This window comes from Oncorhynchus keta, chromosome 30 (assembly GCF_023373465.1).
Source record: "Oncorhynchus keta strain PuntledgeMale-10-30-2019 chromosome 30, Oket_V2, whole genome shotgun sequence".
Lineage (NCBI taxonomy): Eukaryota > Metazoa > Chordata > Actinopteri > Salmoniformes > Salmonidae > Oncorhynchus > Oncorhynchus keta.
The window spans coordinates 41,133,547-41,161,411 of record NC_068450.1 but is presented as its reverse complement, the minus strand read 5'-3'; the positions used below and the strand labels follow the sequence as shown (position 1 = coordinate 41,161,411).

The window sequence follows — 27,865 nt, the reverse complement described above, 5'->3', positions numbered from 1 at the left end:
AAACACTGTGCCATAGACATGATGGTTTAATCTAACGTGCTGGGGACGAGAACACCCTCTAACCACCTCTGCCAGTGTAAGAAGTGTTTCCCCTGTCATTATTTAGGTGTGGTGAGCTCCATCCCAACCACTGCGTAGAATGGCCTGTTTCCGAGTGCGTACATGTAAGTCGGAATATCTTTAATGATAAGAAGCAGTATTGAGAAGACAGAATATAAACAGAGCTTGACCAGTCTTGATTTTGCCGGCTCTGGGAGGTCAAAGATCTTTACACACGCTAATAGCCTCCAACACAGTGTCTATTGTCCTCGGGTGTGTTCGTGCATTCAGAGCGTTTTGCTCTTGGAGAGTTCAGAGCACACACAAGATGCTCTGGCCGAGGAGTAGGGTTGATCCTAGCGTTCTGACCTAACAACAGCAGTCCCAAGCTAGCAGGCTAATGTTGGCTAGCTTACTAGCTATTTCAGACACAAATGAGAGAACAACTCACTCTGACCATTTTACTCGCCCTAGCAGAGCTAGTTGTTTTTATGTTATCCAGAGCGTTGGTGAACATTACTGTTTTTCTGGCAACAATTTAATTACGATTTTTTTTGCCAACGTTTACTGACACCGGCCACATTCAATGGGTTTTGAGCGTTCGTAAATCCGTCAGTTATTCTGCACTGTGGCACACTCAGACGCGAGTGCTCTGGAATCGGAGTAGATAGCCAGACCAAATGTACCAGCTACGTCTATCGACAGTTGTCGCAGTGACATCATGAACATTCTATTGAAATAGTTACTTGCATAGTGGAGTCTTTTGTTAAGAAATGTAAAAAAAAAAGCTAGCTAGCTAAACAATGAACCATAATCCCAACTCATAACGTTACTACCCTGCATGAATCTGCAGGTAGCTAAACAACCAGGTTCAATGTTAGCTAGCTAGATAACATTAGGCTATAACTATCTGAAAATGTAGCTAGCTTGACTATATTACCCATATACATGGATGGACGCTTCTCCCTCTCTGTCACGGATGCCATGGTTGCCCTTAGTTTGAAGATGTAATCCAGAGACAGGTGTTTTATACAATAGCCTTCTGTGTGTTCTCTTACCCTCTGCATATTTGCAATCAAGTGGCAGAATTTTCTCCATCTCCTTAGGTATCATGCTCTAACTCCACTGGGCATTCAACTGATTTCAAAACTCAAGTCCTCCAGAAAGTGGAGAGCAACACCTTTGCTGCTTTACTACGTGATATCTTTCAAAAAAGTTGCGTTAGAAAGGATTACCTACATGTTATAGACAGAAGCGTGCTACAAGCCAGACCAATCCGAACTCATCTCTTGGCATTGCTTGCCCATTATCTCAGCCAATCATGGCTAGTGGGAAGGTCCCCAACATTTTCATGGCTAATCCAACTTAGGCTCGTAATTTAACAATGTTATTTGTATTGCAGATGGCATACAAGTTTGTTATTATTAAGGCACATGAAAGTTCACATGTTCCAGAAGGCATTTCGGCCCAAAAATGCATTTTGATAAAAATAAAAGTTTATGTCCAAATGGCTCTCCTGTGAAGTAGAGACGTGCGACATACGCCTGGTTTCACCTAGATCTTGAAGGTGAGTGGTCTCATAAAGACATGGACTGGCTGTAACATAATTCTATATCTTACAATTTTGCTTATGGGGAGAAAAGGCGCTGTCACAACTAAAACCGGAGCCAGCATGCACATCCAGCGCAGACCGACCCAGAACAAATGATTGTGCAATACACCACAGACAGCCTAAACAATTCCTCGGTGTACACATCCCTAAGGAATTAACATGGTCCACACACCCACACAGTTGTGAAGAGGGCACGACAGCACCTCTTCCCCCGCAGGAAGCTGAAAAGATTTGGCATGGGTCAGAAATTGTCAGACTCCAGACACCCAAGCCATAAACTGCTCTCTCTACTACTGCAAGGCAAGCGGTGCCAGTGCACCAAGTATGGAACCAACAGAACCCTGAACAGCTTCTACCACCTAGCCAAAATACTACTAAACAAGACTGCTAAATAGCTAATCAAATGGCTACACGGACAACCTGCATTGACCCTTTTTTGCTCTAACTCTCTTGTACTGACTCTATGCACACACACACAGGACACAACACACCTTCACTCACCACATATGCTGCCGCTACTGTCTATTCTCTATCCTAGTCATTTTTCCCCTATATGTACATAGCTACATTACCTCGTAACCCTGCACATCAACTTTACAAGACCATGGTGCTTGCCTACGGAGCTGTGAGGGGAACGGCACCTCAGTACCTCCAGGCTCTGATCAGGCCCTACACCCAAACAAGGGCACTGCGTTCATCCACCTCTGGCCTGCTTGCCTCCCTACCACTGAGGAAGTACAGTTCCCGCTCAGCCCAGTCAAAACTGTTCGCTGCTCTGGCCCCCCAATGGTGGAACAAACTCCCTCACGACGCCAGGACAGCGGAGTCCATCACCACCTTCCGGAGACACCTGAAACCCCACCTCTTTAAGGAATACCTAGGATAGGATAAGTAATCCTTCTCACCCCCCCCCCTAAAAGATTTAGATGCACTATTGTAAAGTGGCTGTTCCACTGGATGTCATAAGGTGAATGCACCAATTTGTAAGTCGCTCTGGATAAGAGCGTCTGCTAAATGACTTAAATGTAAAAAAAAAAAAATGTAACTTGGTACTGGTACTCCCTGTATACAGCCATGTTATTTTGGACTTGTTATTGTTCGTTATTCACTGTGTATTTACTCCTTATGTCACTTACATTTTATAACTCTGCCCATTGTTGTAAAAGGACCTGTATGTAAACATGTCACTGTTAGTCTACACCTGTTTGTGCATAATCTCCCACACATCTATAGTTTGGAAGGGGATCAGCAAGTATGTATTTTTTTCCCACTGTGAGCTTGGATTATTTTCAGACCAATTTGTGTAAATAGCCCTTGGTAAATATTGGGTCTTTTAAGAAGGACTGGCCTCACCTGTCTTCCCTGACTATTTAAGGAGCCTTACTTGGCCCCAGTCTTAGTGCATCATCTATAGTTTGGAAAGGGATCAACTCTTACAAGAGCGACAAGTACATTTTTGGATTCAATAAGTAGCTGTTGGTATTGTCTTGCTAGGGCAATTGAATTTAAGTGCTGTCTTTTACCTAGTAGTCTATAAGCTGTCTGATTGCTCAGTACGTGTGACTGCCGTCGTGGACTTGGATAAGTTATAGGCCTACTTGTGTAACAGTCTTGCTAATTTGTAGGCGTGTTGTATTGTAGGGAGTGTTTTCTTCAGCTCTGCCAGGCAATCAGCATTCAGTGCTGGGAGGTGTGTCTTCACCTCTACTGGGCATTTAGTGCTAGTACTAAAAGCGTCTGTATTGTTAATTTTTCAGTGTTGTTGCCGAAACAAAGACATTATGCCGAGTTGTTTGAGGAAGGCTCCCACCACACTCTCACTTGAGTATCTTACCTAGTTCTTTTCTGATGATCTCATTTTGCTCTTTTGCAGCTTTGGCAAGTTACATCTCAGTTTGCTCCTGGCTGTAAACCTTCCTAATTTAGTGTACCCTGCGCGCACAACCCGTGTGGAATTCCTAGTCTCTGGTAGCGTTTGGAACTCATCTGAGCCTTTTGAGTTCATCTCAGCCCATGTTGCTCTTCAGTCCCTTGACTTCTTGGCCATGGCGGCGACATGGTTTTCCCCAGAGAACACTGCTACTCCAGCTGCTCTCTCGTCATCTGACTATGTGTTCTCTCATAGTCCGAGAGCATCTGGTGGTCGGGATGGTGGCACAGGGCTAAGGGCTGGGTGATATGGCCAAAATATTATATCACAGTAAAACCCAAACCGGTCCATACATCAATACCATGACTCTTCCACCCCCCGTCCCCATGTGGCGTTTCCTACTAGCACTGACTTTGCTGATAAATAATTTGTTAGGGGGAAATGTACATGATACGATTGTGATGTGTTGTTGTCTCGCCTAGCTATTTTAAGATGAATGCACTAATTGTAAGTCGCTCTGCATGAGAGCGTCTTTGAAATTACAAAAATATTAAAATGTATAAGACGCAAATACGAAGTATTTGACCAAATACTTTTCACAAACTCTTCACAGCTGCTTCTCAACTTTTTTTGCATCTCCAACTCACCCATCGTTACATACTGTGTACACACACACAGAACAATACCATGTTGTTTTCACAATGCTTTATAACTTTTTTTAAAATATATAAATGTCTTGATATTGTGTATTTTATACTATGAATGTGTGTTGATTGCATTGTTAGAGCTGGCCATTTTTTTATTTTGTTATTTCATTACTTCTTTTTTGGCAGGGGGTTTGGGAATATTGTTTTGTTTATTTATGCGTAATGTTGTACACTTTACATATTTTTTTACTTCATTAGATGTTGTATTTTATCATTTGCTTGACTTTTGAACATGTGTTCTTTTTGGGGTTGGGGGGCAATGCAGTGCAAATGTGTATGAATAGTTTATTTATTTAACTGATTTCATGACTTATTTTTTGAGCAATGGTGAGGTGTGTGTGTCAGGATACCTTAATGGCATGTATCAGGCTGGACACATTGGCAGTCAGGATCTCTAGTATCCACCGAGTGCTGTTAACATCCCATGGTTCCTCTTATCCCATTGTCGGTGGAAAAACTAGCTTTTGTGTGTTCAGCGATAAAACACTTAAGTTCTTCCGACTGGCATGGAAGTGGCTAGATTCTTCAGAGGTGTAAGGATAATTAGAAGTCTGAATTCGGGATTTTGGTGCAGTGCACCTACCTGTAGTTCTGTTGCCTCCCACCTGAACTAATTATTTGGCCTCTATTGGTTTCAAATGGGATATTTTGGGAGTTTACAGCCCTGATTGTTGGTTTGGGGGCCGTGGTGCACCAATAAATGAATCTAGGAGAACAGGTATGTCATACATTTTATATGAATGCATTAAGAAATCAGAAATCAAGATGAATTTTTCTTTGAAAATGGTCCACTGCCACACTATGCATGATGATTTACGGGAGCTACAACAGTGTTATGGGGAAGCATTAGGGGCTGGTACAGCCTGTCCCTTCCAATCAAAATAGGCCTGACAGATCACTGGATTATCATGCTAAATCTCCATGTGTGCATTTTTATGTCCCAGTTAATTGGCAGGCATGTGACTGTACAGCTGAGGCTATCTGGTTTCAATTAAGCATAGGATTCATTTGAAATAATAATGAAACCCCCTACAGTAATATGGATGGATGTCTAAAATATATTGCCTAATAATAATAATAATTGTCTAATAATGGTCATATAATTAATTTCGGTGTTCATTTTTTTTTTCAGTCATGGAACATTTTTATGACAATTCCTATAGACAGTTCATACAATACAAACCCCACTATCTCTAACATGAGATTTCAACTTTACCTATAGATGTGTAATAGAACCCAACAATGATATCCAATGAACAAATTGAACATCCATTGTGTAAGTGAGTTTGAGCCATATATCAACGAATGCCTCTGACAACCCTTGAAACTAAAAGCACAGCAACATATGGCATTCCAGATTATGGGATTACCTAGTTAAATCTGTGACACAGGGAGACACTCCTAATCTCCAGATTTACTAAATGATTATGAACACTGAGATGGGGTAGTATTGTCTACCAACCCCCTCAATTCAAGTGACCACACAATACTTACTTTAAAGACACCTTATTTGAGTTATATGGAAAGTTAGGCCTAATTGCATTAAATTGGACCAACGGTCCACCGTCCAACCCATTCCATCCCCATTGGGTCTTGGCATTTTCTCATGAATTGTGTGCCCAGACTATTTAGTGACCAGTGACCACATGATGCAAAGTCAGTAAGGGTCGGTTTAATTGTAATTATGTTGACACCGGCAGGCAGCACACTGTAGGCAAAATACTCTTAATGCACAACAAGAATGTTGCATTGGATGGGCATGTTTTGCGTAAACCTGTGTGACATATTCACAGCTGCCAAATAGAAGATAAAGCCCTTCCTGCGATGATTTGAACATCTCTGCACGCATGTGTCATAGCAAATAACTTATCTTGCCATTGGCAAACTTTGTAAACGACAATGACGGCGCTGACGCTAAACGAGGACGAAGTGCCTCACTGTGCTTCACTTATAATGAGTTGAAGCTAGATGGCTTGTTACCTACGGTGTATTCTTATGAAATGTTATTGGACAGCATCAATGGGCATCAAAACAACATTGCACTTACCTTCCGGGAACGGGTTGGGCTGCACGACGTATAGGAAAGCGTGCACCATGTGGAACAGTAACCCTATTACTCCAGGTTCGTAATAGGCGAGGGTTTGGTAAACTCCCTGAGGCACATAGCCAAAATCCAACTTTCCCGACGGTGGCAGACTTCGGCGCTCTGGCTCCGTTTCTTCTTGCTGGAGTTCACCAGACGTCAATAGTCCCCAAAAGAGGAGAAGAAGACCGGTTTTCCACATCGTCCCAAGACACTGTCAAGCTCAATGTACAGGGGTTAAAATAGGCTACAACGAGGGAGATGGTACAAAAATGTCGCTACGTCCGTATCTCTACTAAAATGTGGAAATAAAAGGGAAGGGTTGAGCAGTGGGACTGCAGGTTTTAAGTCCTGCTGTCCGGGGAAGGATTCGTGATTATCATCGTTCCCACGGTCAGTGGCTCCTCATATGGACGCAAACCGGGTGTTTCTTTTCTCCGGTCCTCCAACCGCTCAGTTCCTCAGAGATGATATCAGACCGACTGTCAAATTGGCTGGAGCATCTGTGCAGTGTGCTATAGAGGAACGGGAAGGTTTGGATGGCTGCGCGAGAGAATGCGTGCGCATTCACTCTACTGGCTGTGGGAGGCTCGGGCAGGGGCGGACTGGAACAATAATTCGGCCTTGGCATTTCATCCACACTAGCCCATATCAATGCGCATGCCGCCAAACCCAGTGACTGGCGAGTGATGCTCCTCCTCATCTTTTTTAACCAATTCATGTTTAAAACAAATACAATATGTAAAAACACCACTGTGTTGTTCCACCTCAAAAAGCACAAGAAAGAGGATTTTGACACCCACCATCTGTTGTTAGTAGCAGATACAATTAGCATTCCTGAAACATTATTTTGTTGAAATATAATTTTATCTCTAAGAAATTAAACTAATTGATTGCACAAAAATTGGCAGTTTTAGTTGATATGATTGAGATAATATCAAATAAATATAGTACCCATCACCCACGTAGGCTTGGGCGGTATCGAGATGTTTATATTGTTGTGAAAGGGCCTAGTCAATTTCTTGTTGACTCCCCCAGTCCCCAGACAAGACTCTGGTAACACTGAAACAAGAAAAGATGAGATAAGGTGGAAGAAGAGGCCTCAACCACAAGCATCTGCAGCCAGAGAGCGGCAGGACCAAGTCAAAGGAAGAGAAGAAATGACGGGTGTGGGTGGACCATATGCAGATGTTCCTCTGCTGGAGGGCGGAGGTTCATCGTATATGGCGACACCCCTGTCAGATCTCGGCCCTGAAATGGAGTTGGTAGAGTTGCTTGATCGCACGTGAAGCAGATGAAACCACGGATTGTCGTCACCTTCGAAGGAACCAATGTGCTACCAATGGCAAAATTGAATATTCATACATGTTAAAATCATAAATAAAAAAAAACACTCTTCCGTGTTTTCTATCAGGAATTCGAGCATTACATTAAGACCATTCTACATTCTTCTAAAAAAGAAAGCTGTGAAAACAATCAATACCTGAGAACCTCTTAAGGATCTACGGGATTGGGGTCCCTATACCGGAACAGTTGTTATTAATGTGCGCTATTGTGACTAGAATGACATTGTAAGTAACAGCAAACTTCCCAGGACATAGACATGTTTTATATGGGCAGAAAGGTTAAATTCTTGTTAATCTAACTGCACTCTCCAATTTACAGTAGCTATTACAGTGAGAAAACACCATGCTATATGAGGAGAGTACACAACAACAAAAACTTTTATCACGACAACTAAAATGATACATTCACCTCTGAAAGGAAAATTATGTACTTACATTCAGTAATCTCTATATATATTGCTACCTGTCCCAGACCTGCTGTTTTCAACTCTCTAGAGACAGCAGGAGTGGTAGAGATACTCTTAATGATCGGCTATGAAAAGCCAACTGACATTTACTCCTGAGGTGCAATTATTTTTCTGAGGTCTTGGCTGGTTTCTTTTGATTTTCCCGTGATGTCAAGCAAAGAGGCACTGAGTTTGAAGGTAGGCCTTGAAATACATCCACAGGTACTTATGTCAATTAGCCTATCAGAAGCTTCTAAAGCCATAACATAATTTTCTGGAATTTTCCAAGCTGTTTAAAGGCACAGTCAACTTTGTGTATGTAAACTTCTGACCCACTGGAATTGTGATACAGGGAAATAATCTTTGTGTAAGTGTAACGGATGTGAAACGGCTAGCTAGTCAGCTGTGGTGCGTGCTAAATAGCGTTTCAATCGGTGACGTCACTTGCTCTGAGACCTTGAAGTAGTGGTTCCCCTTGCTCTGCAAGGGCCGCGACTTTTATGGAGCGATGGGTAACGATGCTTCATGGGTGATTGTTGTTGATGTGTGCAGAGGGTCCCCAGAGGGATTTGCGCCCGGGTATGGGCGAGGGGATGGTCTAAAGTTATACTGTTACATAAACAATTGTTGGAAAAATGACTTGTGTCATGCACAAAGTAGATGTCCTAACCGACTTGCCAAAATTATAGTTTGTTAACATGAAATTTGTCGAGTGGTTGAAAAACAAGTTTTAATGATTCCAACATGTGTATGTAAACTTCAACTGTATATATATATAATAAAAAATAATTTAAAAGGGACGGATGTGTTACCTGACTCTGTCTGAACATCACATGTAAAGGATACAATGTGTTACCTGACTCTGTCTGAACATCACATGTAAAGGATACAATGTGTTACCTGACTCTGTCTAAACATCACATGTAAATGAGACAATGTGTTACCTGACTCTGTCTAAACATCACATGTAAAGGAGACAATGTGTTACCTGACTGTCTGAACATCACATGTAAAGGATACAATGTGTTACCTGACTCTGTCTGAACATCGCATGTAAAGGATACAATGTGTTACCTGACTCTGTCTGAACATCGCATGTAAAGGAGACAATGTGTTACCTGACTCTATCTGAACATCACATGTAAAGGAGGCAATGTGTTACCTGACTCTGTCTGAACATCACATGTAAAGGATACAATATGTTACCTGACTGTCTGAACATCACATGTAAAGGATACAATGTGTTACCTGACTCTGTCTGAACATCACATGTAAGGGATACAATGTGTTACCTGACTCTGTCTGAACATCACATGTAAATGAGACAATGTGTTACCTGACTCTGTCTAAACATCACATGTAAATGAGAAAATGTGTTACCTGACTCTGTCTGAACATCACATGTAAAGGAGACAATGTGCTATGTAACAATGTGTTTGCTTAAATGTCATGTGTAAGGGGGAGGATTTCTTGTGTGTCTGTAGTCAAAGGAGGCATTGGCTTGGGCGGTTAAGGGGTATAAAACCCCATGTAAAAGATAGGGAAAGCTGAGCGGAGATTCTGGGCGAAGACAGATCAGGAGCTGAATGATGTATTAGAAGTTAAAAGACTTTTGGGGTAAGAACAGAACTTGATTGTTATTGTTAGAAGTTTTTACATTGTAAAATTGTAACCGTAGGTAACAAGCCATCTAGCTTCAACTCATTATAAGTGAAGCACAGTGAGGCACTTCGTCCTCGTTTAGCGTCAGCGCCGTCATTGTCGTTTACATTGTAATTTTAAAAAACAATAAATCCATCAGTTGTGAAACCGTGGAACTAGAAGAGAAGTGTTACTTGTTTTCATTAACTTGTTCAATTATTTGTTGAATAAAGTGCTGAAGAAGAAGAGAAGCATTGTAACAACTACAAGCTCGGTGGGTTCACCTTAGGTGTCCGCGGCCAGACTATATTGTGGGCTCAAACCACAGGGGAGCTCAAGGGTAGTTGTGTAAAAGACACACAAAAGGAGCACTGGGTATTTATAGTTTGACTTTACTCAGACGAAGTGTCGAACCCCTGATTTCAACTAAGAATTCCTTTCAAGATATTAGTCTTAGCTGAAACCCTATACCCGGGACTTAGCGAGTGTGAGTCACCCATGAGGGTGTTGTCCTGTCAACTAGAAAGGGAGGACCAGCCGTGAGCAAGAGTATCTGAGACTATGCCTCTCTTATAAAAACAGTATAACCCCGTGGTTGAACATATCCTTCATGATAGGTGAGATACACTACACTGCCAAAAGCATGTGGACACCTGCTCATTGAACATCTCATTCCAAAATCATGATCAATCATTAATATGGAGTTGGTCCCCCCTTTGCTGCTATAACAGCCTCCACTCTTCTGGGAAGGCTTTCCACTAGATGTTGGAACACTGCTGCGGGGACTTATTTTACATTCAGCTACAAGAGCATTAGTGAGATCAGGAACTGATGTTGGACGATTAGGCCTGGCTCACAGTCGGCATTCAATTCATCCCAAAGGTGTTCGATGGGGTTGATGTCAGGGCTCTTTGCAGGCCAGTCAAGTTATTCCACACCAATATTGACAAACCATTTCTGTATGGAACTCGCTTTGTGCACAGGGGTATTGTCATGCTACAACAGGAAAGGACCTTCCCCAAACTGTTGCAACAAAGTTGGAAGCACAGAATCGTCTAGAATGTCATTGTATGCTGTAGCGTTCAGATTTCCCTTCACCCAAACCATTATTCCTCTTCCATCAAACTTTACAGTTGGCACAATGTATTCGGGCAGGTAGCGTTCTCCTGGCACCCGCCAAACCCAGATTTGTCTGTTGGACTGCCAGATGATGAAGCGTGATTCATCACTCCAGAGAACACGTTTCCATTACTCCAGAGTCCAATGGCGATGGGCTTTACACCACTCCAGCCGACGCTTGGCATTGCTCATGGTGATCTTAGGCTTGTGTGCGGCAGCTCGACCTTGGAAACCCATTACATGAAGCTTCCGACAAACAGTTATTGTGCTGACGTTGCTTTCAGAGGCAGTTTGGAACTCGAGTGTTGCAACCGTGGTCCTTCTGTAGCTCAGTTGGTAGAGCATGGCGCTTGTAACGCCAGGGTAGTGGGTTCGATCCCCGGGACCACCCATATGTAGAATGTATGCACACATGACTGTAAGTCGCTTTGGATAAAAGCGTCTGCTAAATGGCATATATATATATATAGACGATTTTTACACGGTACGCGCTTCAGCACTTGGCGGTCCAGTTCTTTGAGCTTGTGTGGTCTACTACTTCGTGGCTGAGCCATTGCTGCTCCTAGACATTTCCACTTCAAAATAACAGCACAGTTGACCGCGACAGCTCTAGCAGGGCAGAAATTTGAGGAACTGACTTGTTGGAAAGGTGGCATCTTATGACGGTGCCACATTGAAAGTCACTGAGCTCTTCTGTAAGGCCCTTCAACTGCCAATGTTTGTCTATGGAGATTGCATCTTGTCTGCAACAGATGTGACTGAAATAGCTGAATCCACTCATTTGAAGGGGAGTCCACATACTGTTGGCCATGTAGTGTAACACGTAGTAAGAGCTGAACCACATTAAAATAGTGCAGAGCTGACTATAAATAAATATTGGATTGCTCATTGGTGTTGTACACAAAAATAGCCCCGCTGACGCGTAAGCATACTGCATCACAAATGACCGGTGAAGTGTTAACAGTAGGAAGGAGTGAGCTAACCTCTGTGGCAAGCAAGAGATGGACCAAGAGGGGAGCCTGGGGTCAAAAGACAGGGAGGCCCCCTCAAAAGCAAAGAGGCTCATGCCGCGGGATAATCCAGGCCCACCGGCGCGCGGTGGTAGTTGACCCACACTGTGTGGTCAAGAGAAGATCCACAGGTAAGAATACCTGCGCAGTAGTGAAGGCGGCCATACTTGTCACCAAGGTGGGGCCCTAAATAGATAAAAATCTATAGAGGAACCTAAAGTAACTGGTTAATTAACAGATTTAAAGGCAAAGTGCCACACTAGTAGGGGCCCTGTGGAAAAACAGTAAAACTCTGATAAGGGTCTTAACTAATTAAATCCAATTAGGGACAATTGGTCTATAACCCTAGATTGGTAAATGGTTACGTTTTATGACCTAAAGTAACTGTGCAGGATAGCCATGGTGGATACACCCGGTAGCAGATAAAGCAACTTAAAGTAACTAGTGAAGAAAAGGCCTTTTAATTTGGGATAAGATATAAGTCAAAGGAATCCAAATGTTTCAATTGAAGGCTCAGCAATACCAGTGACCCTAATACCCATCCTAGAAGTGTGGGATAATTTACCAGAAAAAGAAAAAGGGATGTTAATGAGAGGAGAGATTAACTGTAAAAAAAAAAGTGGTTACGGTAATGGTAGAGCTGAAAGGAGGGCAATTCTACTGGAATCAGTTTATAAGGCAGCATAGACTGATACTGACCAAAGCCCCTCTCTCCGGTGTAGTGGCAGAAGCAACACTGGAGAATTGGGTGGCCTGGCAAAAAAAATGTAAGAAGAAAGGAGGGAAATTTAGGGAAAATGGACAGATGGCTGGTGGCGTTTGGTAAGTATGACCCCACCTTGAGTGTACGTACATGTGAGTATGTGGATCCAGAGAATGTCATGAACGTCACACCCCCAATAGTAACACAAGCAGTCCATAAATTCAGCTTACACTATGAGAAGGGAGTGCCTAGTGCAGTGTGTGGGTATAGTAACTTAAGAAGGTAGAAATGGTGAATGAGGGGCCCTGGGGAAGCGACGGGGGGAGAGGGGCAAGCAGTAATGCAGTGTCCCCTATAACGTCAACACCTATGGTGTCCTCAGAAACGGAATGGCACGCTATTTACAGCTGCTTGAGAAGTGGGATAGACAGGACCAGTTACCTGAAGGGAGAGGTTCAGGGCCATAGTACCTAGACCTGGCACCACAGGTGCACCACACCCAGTGTGTCACATAGGCCCACCCACTGTGGATCAGGCCCAGCCAATCAGAAGGAGTTTGTCCCAACTAAAGGGCTTTATTACAGACAGAAATACTCCTCAGTTTCATCAGCTGTCTGGGTGAAGGTCATGGCCTGGTTACACGTGGTCTGCGGTTTTTAGTCCGTACTGCCAAATTCACCAAAACAACGTGGGTGGTGGCTTATAGTAGAGAAATGAATATTCAATTCTCTGGCAACAACTCTGGTAGAAATTCCTCCAGTCAGCATGCCAATTGCATGCTCCCTCAAAACTTGAGACATGTGGCATTGTGTTGTGTCACAAAATTGCACATTTTTAGAGTGGCCTTTTATTGTCCCCAGCACAAGGTGCACCTGTGTAATGATCATGCTGTTTAATCATCTTCTTGATATGCCACACCTGTCAGGTGGATGGATTATCTTCGCAAAGGATAAATTCTCACTAACAGGGATGTGAACAAATTTGTGTACAACATTTGAAAGAAATAAGCTTTTTGTGCATATAGAACATTTCTGGGATCTTTTATTTCAGCCCATGAAACATGTTGCGTTTATATATTTTTGCTAAGTATATGTTCTTAGGACAGAACAGCTCATTGTTACCCCTCCTAGATCATGGGTGGATAAGATGGATGAGGGAACACGTGAGACATGGTTCACTTATGGGGATTATGGAAATTTTGCCAACCAGCCCTCCACTAAGCGCTTAATATTAGCTCAGGGCCTCATTCTCCCTCTCAAAACGTCTTTAATGGAAGTGGCGCATGATGTCATGTTGCAGCAATGTAGGAGAAAGATAAAAAATAATGAAAGTTGAAACTAGAAACTGAAAAGTTAGAAGAATCAGATGGAGATGATTCGAGCTCTGAGATGTTAAACAGCAACAGCACCTGGGCTCCCAGTGCTTCCTCAGGAGGAAGTGCTGGCAGTTTGGATCTGAACTCTAACAGATTGCTACAGGAAGCTGGGTTATGCAAACACAGGCGGTACCCATGACAGCCTTGCTTCAGTCTGATGAACATATAATATATAGACAGTGTTGCCTAAAAGAGGGACAACATATAGACTCCTTGGCTAGAGATAAACATTTACTAGACACTTATGGCTTTTGCGGGTAACTTCAGACAGCTGAAGTATCAGCAATACTGGATGGACAATTGAAAGCTAAAGACAAAACACATACAAAGCGTGAGGATAATAACTGATAGTGACTACTGTCATAGAGCCCTAAAAGAAGACTTAGGGATATGGGAACAAAATTGCTACGAAGGAGCCAAGAGAAAGCAGTTTGCGAACCAGGTGTATAGGCTAAGATAGCTGAGTTGCTAATGGACTTGCAACATTAAATAATACACCAGAAAGCTCATGTGAAGTAAGGAAAGTACTGGCAAGGAAATGAGGAAGTGGACGCTATTGCTCCGATGAGGAGTATATTAGTGGTAGGGGTGGGGTGGAGCTGGGAAAATACTTCTGATGGGCAAATGGTTACTGAGGAAGCCGCTGTTGAGCTGATCTCTGGTGTCCCTATGGGTTTAAGACACCAAGGGATCAAATGAACTAGGGAAAAGCTGAAAGCAATGGGATATACAGTGAAAAGTAAAACATTGGCTAATACAGTGAAAGACCGTGCAATATGTCAAACGTATAACCCTGGTAAAACAGGAAAACGGCAACCTAGTCTTTCCATAAAAAGGATATGATGGGACCGTTGCCAGTGAAAGGCCAGAAGGGGGAGGATTATGCATGTGCTCTTGCTGACTCCTGTACATGCAATCGTGAGGCCAATAAATAAAGCTACTGGCAGGGAAACAAGCATTGGCCACCTTACAATTATGGTGCCAACATTTAGGAATAACTAGGGAATTAATAACGACAATGGTTCCCGTTTTAAAAAGAAATTGAGGAATTTGGGATAGTATGAGTTCTCTCCCCAGTAAACAATCGAACGGACTGGTAGAGAGGTCTATTGCACTTGTAAAAAAATGGAATAGCGAAAAATCTGAATGATGACCACTGGAGTGACAAAATTAGGATTGTTTATAAACAATAGGAACCAATATGATAGAAATACGCCTGCGTACTAACTAAATGGGTGACCATTTGAGACTCCAGAAATAGGCAGGAAAGGAACCGTTGGGGATACCACACTGTCCTCTCTCCATAAGGCGAGAAGTGTAGATTAAGACCTAGGAAAAGGACACAGGTGGCAGACCTATTCAATGACAATACGACCAAAAGGATAAGGTAATACAAGTCCTAGACGCTAACACGGAATACAGTGCGTAGATCAATTAAAAACCCCATTGTGATGAGCTAATAACCTAGTATCGGAAAAGTGGGCTAAATCAGCACTCCAAGGCAGACCCTATGACCGAACCTAGAGCTCAAGTAGCATTTCATCTGTTGGTGGAGGTAGTGAATGTGACGGGCCTAGTGCTTGTAAGGGGACACACCCACATATGGCTCAGAAGAGCCTTAGCGCTACTAGAGTTTGCGAAGGGCGGCATGACTAGCAAGGTGTCTGAAGGTCTGAAGTGGCGGTAGACTGCAAGTGTGCCACCAGCCCCGGGACGCCATTGCCAGTAGTCTGGAAGGGTCCAGGGAAGGAAAGGCCAGGAAGGATTACCGGGGAGGAACGATGCCCTGATAAGATTAGATGGATAGTAGTTAACCTACTCCCTAGACTGAAAATAGCTGAGGAGTCAGAAAATAAGGGTAATAAAGTATTGATGCCCACTGACTGTACCTGTAAGTGGGATGGTGCCCTGTTGTTTAAGTGTGAAAAATGCAGAGGGTGACCATTAGAGCTAGGAAGGGGAAGAACGCAATTCAGGGTCACTTGATGATCTCAGGGACTCGGAAGCCCCTGCCAGAGGGAGCAGCCGGACAATTGTTTGAAATAACTATTAAGGTGTGGTGCCACGCAAAGGTGTTTTTTTCACTCTTTATGCAGGTAGCACCAGGATTTACAGAGCCAGAAAGACCCGAAACTGAAACCACCTAAAGTAAGCGGTAAGAAGGGTAAACAAAGGGTCCCAAAGTAAGAGGCCAGAGATACTGTATAAAGGGTGAGTATAGACGATGGAGAAGGAGGAAGAGCTGGGCGTGGTGGAGAGCCTTCCAGGAAGTGTTCGTTCTTCTTTAGACGCCCTAACATTCTCAGACGATGAACCTCTCCTTCAGCAGGGCCATCCAGCAATGTGTAAATACTGTTACCATGGGAGCATGGGCATGCTGTTTCTAGTACTGATGGAGGTGACTCTGTACATGATTGGGGAGCCAGGCTGGGAACAAATGCATGATAAAGTAGGGATAAAGACAACGGAAAGATTAAACCAGACTGACTACATTCCACTGTTTGAGACCCATGCCCTCCCGATGATATGTGAAAGGGGGGCTGGGAATGAACTCCATTAAAAGGGGTTCGCTATTCAGGAACTGGAATTTCAGTAGAAATGGGAAAATATTTTGAGGATGCGCGCAGAGACCAGTGATTTGGACATTGAACGGTTGACGGTTGACTGTCACTTAAATGATGAGGTTGGTTACTGGGTTTTGGATTACTTATACTGGGTCACAGTGCACTGGGCTAGAAGATAAAGCCGTACAAGTGAACTGGACTAAAAAGGAGTGAGAACAACCAAGGCTGTACTCAGATTGGTGTGCTCAGTATTTCAAAGGGGACCTGGACACTCCTTTATGGGAAAGGGAGTGTGTAGAAAACAGTGAATCAAGGGCTGGAGGAGTGTAAGGCTAACATACCCTGTGGTCACTCAAATCTGACATATCCCAGAACAGAGAAGTTGGTTAAATGCAAAAGGGACCCAGAGCGAACCTCTTGAAGGAAAATCACGAGGCAGTAGACAGACTAAGGTAGACCCAGTCCTTTATCCGTACCGAATAAAGGACTGTAGGTGAATGGACAACCATGCCCCTCATGGGGGTGTGGCCCCAATAACTGTAACCATTTATCCTATGGGTGGGGGGAAATTGGTCAGGTTGTCACAGTATAATGAGGGTAGGGATAGAGAGTGAGATTAATAAGACTCTACCCTGGGTGTGGAAAATACCTGTTACCTTATACCTACTCTCCCATAGAAGAATGTGAGAAAGTGAAAGAGGAGACGTGGGTGCAACGCCAGTCTAGTCCTGGGGACTTGAAAGGGGGTTAACAAAACACATTTTAGAGAGCTGGATATGTGTGTGAGTAAGACAATTGCAGAGATGCTGGAGGGAAGGGACTTCCCCATAGATTCATTTAGAAGGAATTCATCAGGAACTCCTAGATGCCCAATATGTCAAACAAGACCAATGGAAGAGGGATACTGGTTATATAATTGCACAGGGCTTCAGCGGTCAGGTACTGTTAAAAAAGTGATTTGAGGTCTTACAAACAGGTCTTCACTACGGATAGGGGAAGAGTAGGGTGGGGATTACAAACTACAGAAGTGTTGAAATAATTATGTGAAACCATGTTTGGATAATTTAGACTGGTTAAACAATTACTGGACTAGCTACCAATACCTCGCTACGGGCCCGTTTCCGTGGTTAATGTCTAAGAAATTAAAAGAGGTGGTTATAGAACGGGCCAGAGGGAGCCTGGACCGTTTTGGGTTAAGCAAAGGCTAGATGGGAGCAATTGAAAGATAAGAAATGGGTTAGAATAGTAACTGGGCAGGTGTCTTGTAGGAGTTATGTAAGTGGGGGAATTATGGGACACGCTTTTTCCTCAGGAATGGTCATTTGAATGGCCTAATAATGTTTATTGGGTAATTAGGGAAACAAATAGGAAATTAAACATCCAGCCATGCACGTAGAGAATCCGCTGTGGTGCGGATATAGAGTTCATGAATGGCGGAGAGATTTGTGCAATGGAAAAGTGCAGAAAGGATTAGATTGGGTTGGGAGTAACAATATGTACTGTATACCAACACTACGTGTAGGAAGCAGTGCAGGAATGGCTCCAGTCTGGGGATCCTGACTGTACTGTCCCAGAGTTATGGGGGCAATCAGCAGTGGAGGGAGATAGAGGGGTAGTGGAGACGGTTGTGGGAGGAGTAACAGTACGTTGGGACTCGTTGAAGGATATGCTGTGGGAATGGGCTGGAGTGTTTTTAACAACAGTGGGTGCTCTGGCTGGAAGGCTACTATTGTTGATGATAGGAAAGTGCTGTGTGAGTGCAGCAATAAACAGGATGTGCGCCCGGAAATAAGATTAAGTGAAGCTGCTTAGAGAGGTTAAAAAAGTAGCAGAGAATGAAGAGGGAGAAGGCGTATACCGATTGCCATTCTTTTGCATTCAAAACAACCATCTTTTATATAAGGAGTAGGAGATAGACATTGTGTGTAGAAATTGTGCACCTTTAAATAAAGGGGGGTGATGAGTTGTTTAGAACGGGAGGGGGGTAATGGCATCTAGTAATCTATAGATCAGGGTGATAATCCTAGAATTTCCAAACCACTTAATACTAGCATGGATGATGTTCTATGGAACTGTGTTCTCAGAAGCCTGCCGGATGGCAAGAAAACCTTGGTGTGCTACCCAGACAGACTGAATCCATCCCATTGTCACCAATGCCCAAAATCGGTAGAGGGGGTTAGGAATGCAGTGATTCTGGGAGGAATTGTGGCATGTGTGCTGGCAATGTTATGAAGGGAAACGTGACTACAGAGCATTAGGCAGAGCAAGTACTCCAGGATGCATGGTAAAGGGCCTAAAGCTGACAGTGACAGGAATAAATGGGAAAGACATGTTTTAAGGGCAAATATTGAATGGTGGTGGGAGGATATACAATTCAAATAGAGGGACGAAGACCACAGGTTTCAGAAAAGAAAAAGCCAACACCAATGCAGAAAGGGTGTGGGGAAATTGGTGGAAGGCACTGATTATTCAAAATACATGGCCGGTACAGGGGAAAGTACGGAATATACAATGCATTCGTAAAGTATTCAGACCCCTTAACTTTTAACACATTTTGATCCGTTACAGCCTTATTGTAAAACTGATTAAATGTTTTTTTCCTCATGAATCTACACACAGTACCCCATAATGACGAAGCAAAAACAGATTTTTCGAAATTGTAGAAAATATATATTAAACATAACTATTCAGACCCTTTACTCAGTACTTTGTTGAAGCACCTTTGGCAGAGATTACAGCCTCGAATGTTCTTGGTTATGACGCTACAAGCTTGGCACACCTGTATTTGGGGAGTTTCTCCAATTCTTCTGTGCAGATCCTCTCAAGCTCTGTCAGGTTGGATGGGGAGCATTGCTGCACAGCTATTTTCAGGTCTCTCCAGGGATGTTTGATCGGGTTCAAGTCTGGGCTCTGTCTGGGCCACTCAAGGACATTCAGAGACTTGTGCCGAAGCCACTCCTGTGCCGTCTTGGCTGTGTGCTTAGGGTCATTGTCCTATTTTAAGGTGAACCTTTGCCCCAGTCTCTGAGGTCCTAAGCACTCTGGAACAGGTTTTCATCAAGGATCTCTCTGTACTATGCTCCCGTTCATCTTTCCCTTGATCCTGATTAGTCTTCCAGTCCCTGCCGCTGAAAAACATCCCAAATCAAATCAAATTTTATTGGTCACATACACGTGTTTAGCAGATGTTATTGTGGGTGTAGAGAAATGCTTGTGCTTCTAGTTCCAACAGTGCAGCAAGGGTAGCCTAGTGGTTAGCAAGGGTAGCCTAGTGGTTAGAGCGTTGGACTAGTAACCAAAAGGTTGCACGTTCAAATCCCCGAGATGACAAGGTACAAATCTGTCATTCTGCCCCTGAACAGGCAGTTAACCCACTGTTCCTATGCAGTCATTGAAAATAAGAATTTGTTGTTAACTGACTTGCCTAGTTAAATAAAGGTAAAAATCTAACATGTAATATCTAACAATTTCACAACAAATACCTAATACACTTTCTTTGCTAGAATGGACGACTGTGTACACAATGTGACTGGTTTTTCTTTTGTAGTCCGTGATTGTCTGTAGACCCTTCCACATACGTCTTGTGTCTGAGCCGTTGAATTGCGACTCCACTTTTTCTCTATACTGACGTTTTGCCTGTTTGATTGCCTTGTGGAGGGAATGACTACTCTGCTTGTATTCTGCCATATTACCAGTCACCTTTCCATGGTTAAATGCTGTGGTTTGCGCTTTCAATATTGTGCGAATGCTGCCATCTATTCTCGGTTCCTGGTTAGGGTAGATTTTAATAGTCACACAACATCTCCTTCTTGAAAACTCAGTAACCGTCACAGTATATACATCGATATTATTCTCTGAATCTAACCAGAACATATTTCCAGTCCGCGTGATCAAAACAATCTTGAAGCGTGGATTCCGATTGGTCAGACCAGCGTTGAATAGTCCTTAGCATTCCTGTTTGAGGTTCTGCCTATTGGAAGGGAGGAGAAAATGGAGTTGTCTCTTTGGCGAAAGGAGGGCGGGGAAGGGCATTGTATGCATCCCGGAAGTTGGAATAACAATGGTTGAGTGTTTTTCCAGCGTGAGTACTACAGTCAATATGCTGATGATAGAATTTAGATAGCCTTTTCCTCAAATTTGCCTTGTTAAAGTCCCCAGCTACAATAAATACAGCCTCAGGATATATGGTTTCCAGTTTGCATAAAGTCCAGTGAAGTTCCTTGAGGGCAGTTTTGGGAGATAATATGGTCCATTTGATTGCGAGGTATTCTAGGTCGAACAAAAGGACTTCAGTGCCTGTATGTTATTACAGTTACTCCATGAGAATCCAGATGGCTGGACCGACTCCGACAGTATATCCCGAGTGAGCCATGTTTCCGTGAAACAGAGTATGTTACAATCCCTGATGTCTCTCTGAAAGAAACCATTGCCCTGATCTCATCAACTTTGTTATCCAGGGACTGAACATTAGCAAGTAATATACTCGGAAGAGGTGTGTGGTGTGCGCACCTCCTCATCTGACCAGAAGACCGCTTGAATCCCTCTTCTCCGCCAGCGTTGTTTTGGGTCGGCCTCTGTAATCAGTTCAATTGCCCTGGGTGGTGCAAACAAAGGATCCGCTTTGGGAAAGTTGTATTCCTGGTCGTGTTGCTGGTAGAGCTGGTGAGTTTCCGCCATTCTGTTATCCAATAGTTCTGGCCGGCTGTATGTGATAACACAATCAATTTTCTGGTCTAACAATATAAGAAATAATACATAAAAACAAAATACTGCAAAGTTTCCTAAGAACTAGAAGCGAGGCAGCCCTGTCAGCTCCATTTTGTAGAGTGTCAGTGTAATGCTGCCACCAACATGCTTCACCGTAGTGATGGTTCCAGGTTTCCTCTAGACGTGGCCCTTGGCATTTAGGCCAAAGAGTTCAATATTTGGTTTCATCAGACCAGAGAATCTTGTTTCTAATGGTCAGAGTCCTTTAGGTGCCTTTTAGCAAACTCCGAGCGGGCTATCATGTGCCTTTTACTTAGGAGTGGCTTCCATCTGGCCTCTCTACCATAAAGACCTGATTGGTGGAGTGCTGCAGAGATGATTGTCCTTCTGGAAAGTTCTACCATTTTCACAGAGAAACTCTGGAGCACTATCAGAGTGACCATCGGGTTCTTGGTCACCTCCCTGACCAAGGCCCTTCTCCTCCGATTGCTCAAATTGGCCCTCTTTCTGGGACTCCCCAGATTAGATAAGATGAGAGCACCACAAAACAGGACCAAGCCTGGCCTGCTGAGGAGTGACGGCCTTCATCCTAGCTGGAGGGGTGCTCTCATCTTATCTATGAACATAGCCTGTTGTCCGGGCCTCTGGCTGTCTCTATGGGGGTGCTGCAGGGTTCAATCCTCAGGCCAACTCTCTTCTGTATACATCAAGGATGTCATTCTTGCTGCTGGTGATTCTCTGATCCACCTCTCGGCAGACAACACCATTCTGTATACTTCTGGCCCTTCACACTGTGTTAACTAACCTCCAGACGAGGCCATACAACTCTCCTTCCGTGGCTTCCAACTGCTCCTAAATGCAAGTAAAACTAAATGCATGCTCTTCAACCGATCGCTGCCCACATCCGCCCTCCTGTCCAGCATCACTACTCTGGACGGTTCTGACTTAGAATATGTGGACAACTACAAATACCTAGGCTCTCTCTCCCCTTCCATCCTATCATCTCTCCCCTCTGCTCAAACCTTCTCCAACCTATCTCCTGATTCTGCCTCCTCAACCCTCCTCTCCTCCCTTTCTGCATCCTTTGACTCTCTATGTCCCCTATCCTCCAGGCCGGCTCGGTCCTCCCCTCCCGCTCCGTGGCTCGAGACTCATTGCGAGCTCACAGAACAGGGCTCCGGGCAGCCGAGCGGAAATGGAGGAAAACTCGCCTCCCTGCGGACCTGGCATCCTTTCACTCCCTCCTCTCTACATTTTCCTCCTCTGTCTCTGCTGCTAAAGCCACTTTCTACCACTCTAAATTCCAAGCATCTGCCTCTAACCCTAGGAAGCTCTTTGCCACCTTCTCCTCCCTCCTGAATCCTCCTCCCCCTCCCCCCCCTCTACAGATGACTTTGTCAACCATTTTGAAAAGAAGGTTGACGACATCCGATCCTCGTTTGCTAAGTCAAACGACACCGCTGATTCTGCTCACACTGCCCTACCCTGTGCTCTGACCTCTTTCTCCCCTCTCTCTCCAGATGAAATCTTGCGTCTTGTGACGGCCGGCCGCCCAACAACCTGCCCGCTCGACCCTCTCCCCTCCTCTCTTCTCCAGACCATTTCCGGAGACCTTCTCCCTTACCTCACCTCGCTCATCAACTCATCCCTGACCGCTGGCTACGTCCCTTCCGTCTTCAAGAGAGCGAGAGTTGCACCCCTTCTGAAAAAACCTACACTCGATCCCTCCGATGTCAACAACTACAGACCAGTATCCCTTCTTTCTTTTCTCTCCAAAACTCTTGAACGTGCCGTCCTTGGCCAGCTCTCCCGCTATCTCTCTCAGAATGACCTTCTTGATCCAAATCAGTCAGGTTTCAAGACTAGTCATTCAACTGAGACTGCTCTTCTCTGTATCACGGAGGCGCTCCGCACTGCTAAAGCTAACTCTCTCTCCTCTGCTCTCATCCTTCTAGACCTATCGGCTGCCTTCGATACTGTGAACCATCAGATCCTCCTCTCCACCCTCTCCGAGTTGGGCATCTCTGGCGCGGCCCACGCTTGGATTGCGTCCTACCTGACAGGTCGCTCCTACCAGGTGGCGTGGCGAGAATCTGTCTCCTCACCACGCGCTCTCACCACTGGTGTCCCCCAGGGCTCTGTTCTAGGCCCTCTCCTATTCTCGCTATACACCAAGTCACTTGGCTCTGTCATAACCTCACATGGTCTCTCCTATCATTGCTATGCAGACGACACACAATTAATCTTCTCCTTTCCCCCTTCTGATGACCAGGTGGCAAATCGCATCTCTGCATGTCTGGCAGACATATCAGTGTGGATGACGGATCACCACCTCAAGCTGAACCTCGGCAAGACGGAGCTGCTCTTCCTCCCGGGGAAGGACTGGCCGTTCCATGATCTCGCCATCATGATCTGCCATCACGGTTGTCCTCCTCCCAGAGCGCTAAGAACCTTGGCGTGATCCTGGACAACACCCTGTCATTCTCAACTAACATCAAGGCGGTGGCCCGTTCCTGTAGGTTCATGCTCTACAACATCCGCAGAGTACGACCCTGCCTCACACAGGAAGCGGCGCAGGTCCTAATCCAGGCACTTGTCATCTCCCGCCTGGATTACTGCAACTCGCTGTTGGCTGGGCTCCCTGCCTGTGCCATTAAACCCCTACAACTCATCCAGAACGCCACAGCCCGTCTGGTGTTCAACCTTCCCAAGTTCTCTCACGTCACCCCGCTCCTCCGCTCTCTCCACTGGCTTCCAGTTGAAGCTCGCATCCGCTACAAGACCATGGTGCTTGCCTACGGAGCTGTGAGGGGAACGGCACCTCAGTACCTCCAGGCTCTGATCAGGCCCTACACCCAAACAAGGGCACTGCGTTCATCCACCTCTGGCCTGCTCGCCTCCCTACCACTGAGGAAGTACAGTTCCCGCTCAGCCCAGTCAAAACTGTTCGCTGCTCTGGCCCCCCAATGGTGGAACAAACTCCCCCACGACGCCAGGACAGTGGAGTCAATCACCACCTTCCGGAGACACCTGAAACCCCACCTCTTTAAGGAATACTTAGGATAGGATAAAGTAATCCTTCTCACCCCCCCCCCCCTTAAAAGATTTAGATGCACTCTTGTAAAGTGGCTGTTCCACTGGATGTCATAAGGTGAATGCACCAATTTGTAAGTCGCTCTGGATAAGAGCGTCTGCTAAATGACTTAAATGTAATGTAAAATGTAGGTATCTAGTTAGACTGTAAACTCTCCTTCCAGACTCACATTAAGCATCTCCAATCCAAAATTAAATCTCCAATTGGCTTCCTATTTCGTAACAAAGCATCCTTCACTCATGCTGCCAAACATATCCTCGTAAAACTGACTATCCAATCGATTCTCGACATCGGCAATGTCATTTACAAAATAGCCCTCAACACTCTACTCAGAAAATTGGATGCAGTTTCACAGTGCCATCCATTACGTTACCAAAGCCCCATACACTACCCACCACTGCGACCTACAGGTCTCATTGGCTGGCCCTCGCTTCATATTCATCGCCAAACCCAATGGCTCCAGGTCATCTATAAGTCTTTGCTAGGTAAAGCCCCGCCTTATCTCAGCTCACTGGTCACCATAGCAGCGCCCACCCATAGCACGCGCTCCAGCAGGTATATTTCACTGGTCACCCCCAAAGCCAGTTCCTCATTTGGCCACCTTTCCTTCCAGTTCTCTGCTGCCAAATACTGGAACAAACTGCAAATATCACTGAAGCTGGAGACTCATGTCTCCCTCACTAGCTTGAAGCACCAGCTGTCAGAACAGCTCATAGATCACTGCACCTGTACATAGCTTATCTGTAAATAGCCCATCCAACTACCTCATCCCCATACTATTTATTTAATTTATGTTGCTCCTTTGCACCTCAGTATCTCTACTTGCACACTCATCTTCTTCACATCTATCCCTCCAGTGTATAATTGTTATATTTGCAATTTATTCGCCACTATGGCCTATTTATTGCCTTACCTCCCTTATCCTACCTCAACTTGCGTAATACACTAGATGCAATTGCACCCCTAAAAACAAAAATAGTTCTTAAGAAATTAGCTCCCTGGTATACAGAAAATACCCGAGCCCTGATGCAAGCTTCCAGAAAATTGGAACGAAATGGCGCCCCACCATACTGGAAGGCTTCCAACTAGCTTGGAAAGACAATACCGCGCAAGAGCCCTCACTGCTGCTCGATCATCCTATTTTTCTAACTTATTAACTTAAGAACAATCCAAAATGTATTTTTGATACTGTCAAAAAGCTAACTAAAAAGCAGCATTCCCCAACAGAGGATGGCTTTCACTTCAGCAGTGATAAATTCATGAACCTCTGACGAAAAGATCTTGATCATTAGAGAGCAAATTTGAATCTGCATATTTCTCCAAAGCTCAGTTGTACTGAGTCTGCACAACATTGCCAGGACCTAGGATCAAGGGAGACACTCAAGTTTTTTAATCCTATATCTCTTGACACATTGATGAAAATAGTCATGGCCTCTAAACCTTCAAGCTGCATACCGGACCCTATTCCAACTAAACTACTGAAAGTGCTGCTTCCTGTGCTTGGCCCTCCTATGTTGAACACAATAAACAGTAATGAAGCCTGTCTTGAAAAAGCCAAACCTTGACCCAGAAATATAAAAATCTATCAGCCTTTATCGAATCTCCCCTTCCTCTGAAAACATTTTGAAAAAGCTGTAGCACAGTGTTAAGGGAATTTTTATCAATGATGACAAATTATGTATACATTTCAATCAGGAATGACTAATCAGAATACTATTATGTTACTGTATATGTACTAATCCGAATACTATTATGTTGCTGTATATGTATGAGTTTTCTTTCTTGATCCCAGTGCTGAATATAACGTGTGTATATGTGGTCAAGAGTTAGAACAATGACTGTCTGTTCCTTGGTAGAAATGAATGAACGATATCTTCAGACTGGCTAGAATGCTTATCTACACGAGAAGACCTTGGCTCATAAATTATATTAAATTGGTAGGGAGACGGATGTGGGAATGCTTGAGATACTGCCTTTGTACCAGGGTGGGAGAAGAGACGGGTTGGTACTGGAACTAATGATGTCCTTTTCAGTTTATAACCTGTGGTAACCTGTATCATGTTCAGTACACTCGTGAATAAACTCTGCTGATTGACTTTAAGACTAGGCTCTGTCCATTATTATAGAATAAGGGTCTTACAAATCCTTATGAATTGACAGAGTGTTTCATTTCAATTGGGTATTAAAACATAGAGTAATTTAATTCCTTTAATAATTGGTCCTTCGAACCGGGATCTAAAATACCCGTCTCTGCCATCTGGAGATCGTACGCCGGACAAATCGTGTACGAGCGGGTCTGGTCCCGTCATTTAAGACCTGGCTTCTGAATTGAGGTTAAAAAACAGGCCCTCACTGCCTTTCTGAAGACAAACAATGTATAATACATGCTCCATTCTGGTTTTAGACACCACCATAGCACTAAGACTGCACTTGTGAAGGTGGTCAATAATGGCATCAGACCAAGGCTCTGCATATGTCCTCGTGCTCCTAGACATTAGTGCTGCTATTGACATCATCAATCACCACATTCTTTTGGAGAGATTGGAAACCCAAATTGGTCTACACGGACAAGTTCTGGCCTGGGTTAGATCTTATCTGTCGAAAACATCAGTTTGTTTCTGTGGTCTCTGTGGTAAGTTTCAGTGTACCTCAATGTTCAGTTTTAGGACCACTATTGTTTTCACTATATATTTTACCTCTTAGTGATGTCATTCGGAACCATTATGTTAACTTTCACTGCTATGCAGACGACACACAGCTGTACATTTCGATGAAACACGGTGAAGCCCCAAAATTACCCTCCCTGGAAGCCTGTGTTTCAGACATACGGAAGTGGATGGCGGCACATTTTCTACTTTTAAACTCGGACAAAACAGAGATGCTAGTTCTAGGTCCCAAGAAACAAAGATATCTTCTGTTGGATCTGACAATTAATCTTCATGGTTGTACAGTCGTCCCAAACAAATCTGTGAAAGACCTCGGCGTTACTATGGACCCTGATCTCTCTTTTGACGAACATATCAAGAATATTTCAAGGACAGCTTTTTTCCATCATCGTAACATTGTAAAAATAAGAAACTTTCTGTCCAATAATGATGCAGAAAAAGGAATCCATGCTTTGTCACTTCTAGATTAGACTACTGCAATGCTCTACTTTCCGGCTACCCGGATAAAGCACTAAATAAACTTCAATTATTGCTAAACACGGCTGCCAGAATCTTCACTAGAACCAAACAATTTGATCATATTACTCCAGTGCTAGCCTCTCTACACTGACTTCCTGTTAATGCTAGGGCTGATTTCAAGGTTTTACTGCAAAGCATTACATGGGCATACTCCTACCTATCTCTCCCATTTGGTCCTGCTGTACATACCTACACGTACGCTACGGTCACAAGACGCAGGCCTCCTTATTGTCCCTAGAATTTCTAAGCAAACAGCTGGAGGCAGGGCTTTCTCCTACATAGCTCCATTTTTATGGAATGGTCTGCCTATCCATGTGAGAGATGCAGATTCAGTCTCGACCTTTAAGTCTTTATTGAAGACTCA

At 44.1% G+C, this 27,865-nt stretch overlaps 1 protein-coding gene across 12 annotated transcripts in view; it reads right to left on the bottom strand.

Moving 5' to 3' along the window:
- LOC118363603 (prominin-1-A-like) overlaps window positions 1-6,878 on the bottom strand; it is a 110,710-nt gene extending 103,832 nt beyond the window's left edge. For 4 of the 12 annotated variants that reach the window (XM_035744648.2, XM_035744656.2, XM_035744647.2 and 1 more), the window contains exon 1: window positions 6,276-6,877. In XM_035744648.2, coding sequence (XP_035600541.1) covers window positions 6,276-6,513 — 238 coding nt within the window. In that variant the 5' untranslated portion in view covers window positions 6,514-6,877. Of the gene's footprint in view, window positions 1-6,275 lie in introns of all 12 variants that reach the window. The other 8 variants (XM_035744650.2, XM_035744651.2, XM_035744646.2 and 5 more) reach the window with 5 other exon arrangements.
- Window positions 6,879-27,865: the final 20,987 nt, after the last annotated feature.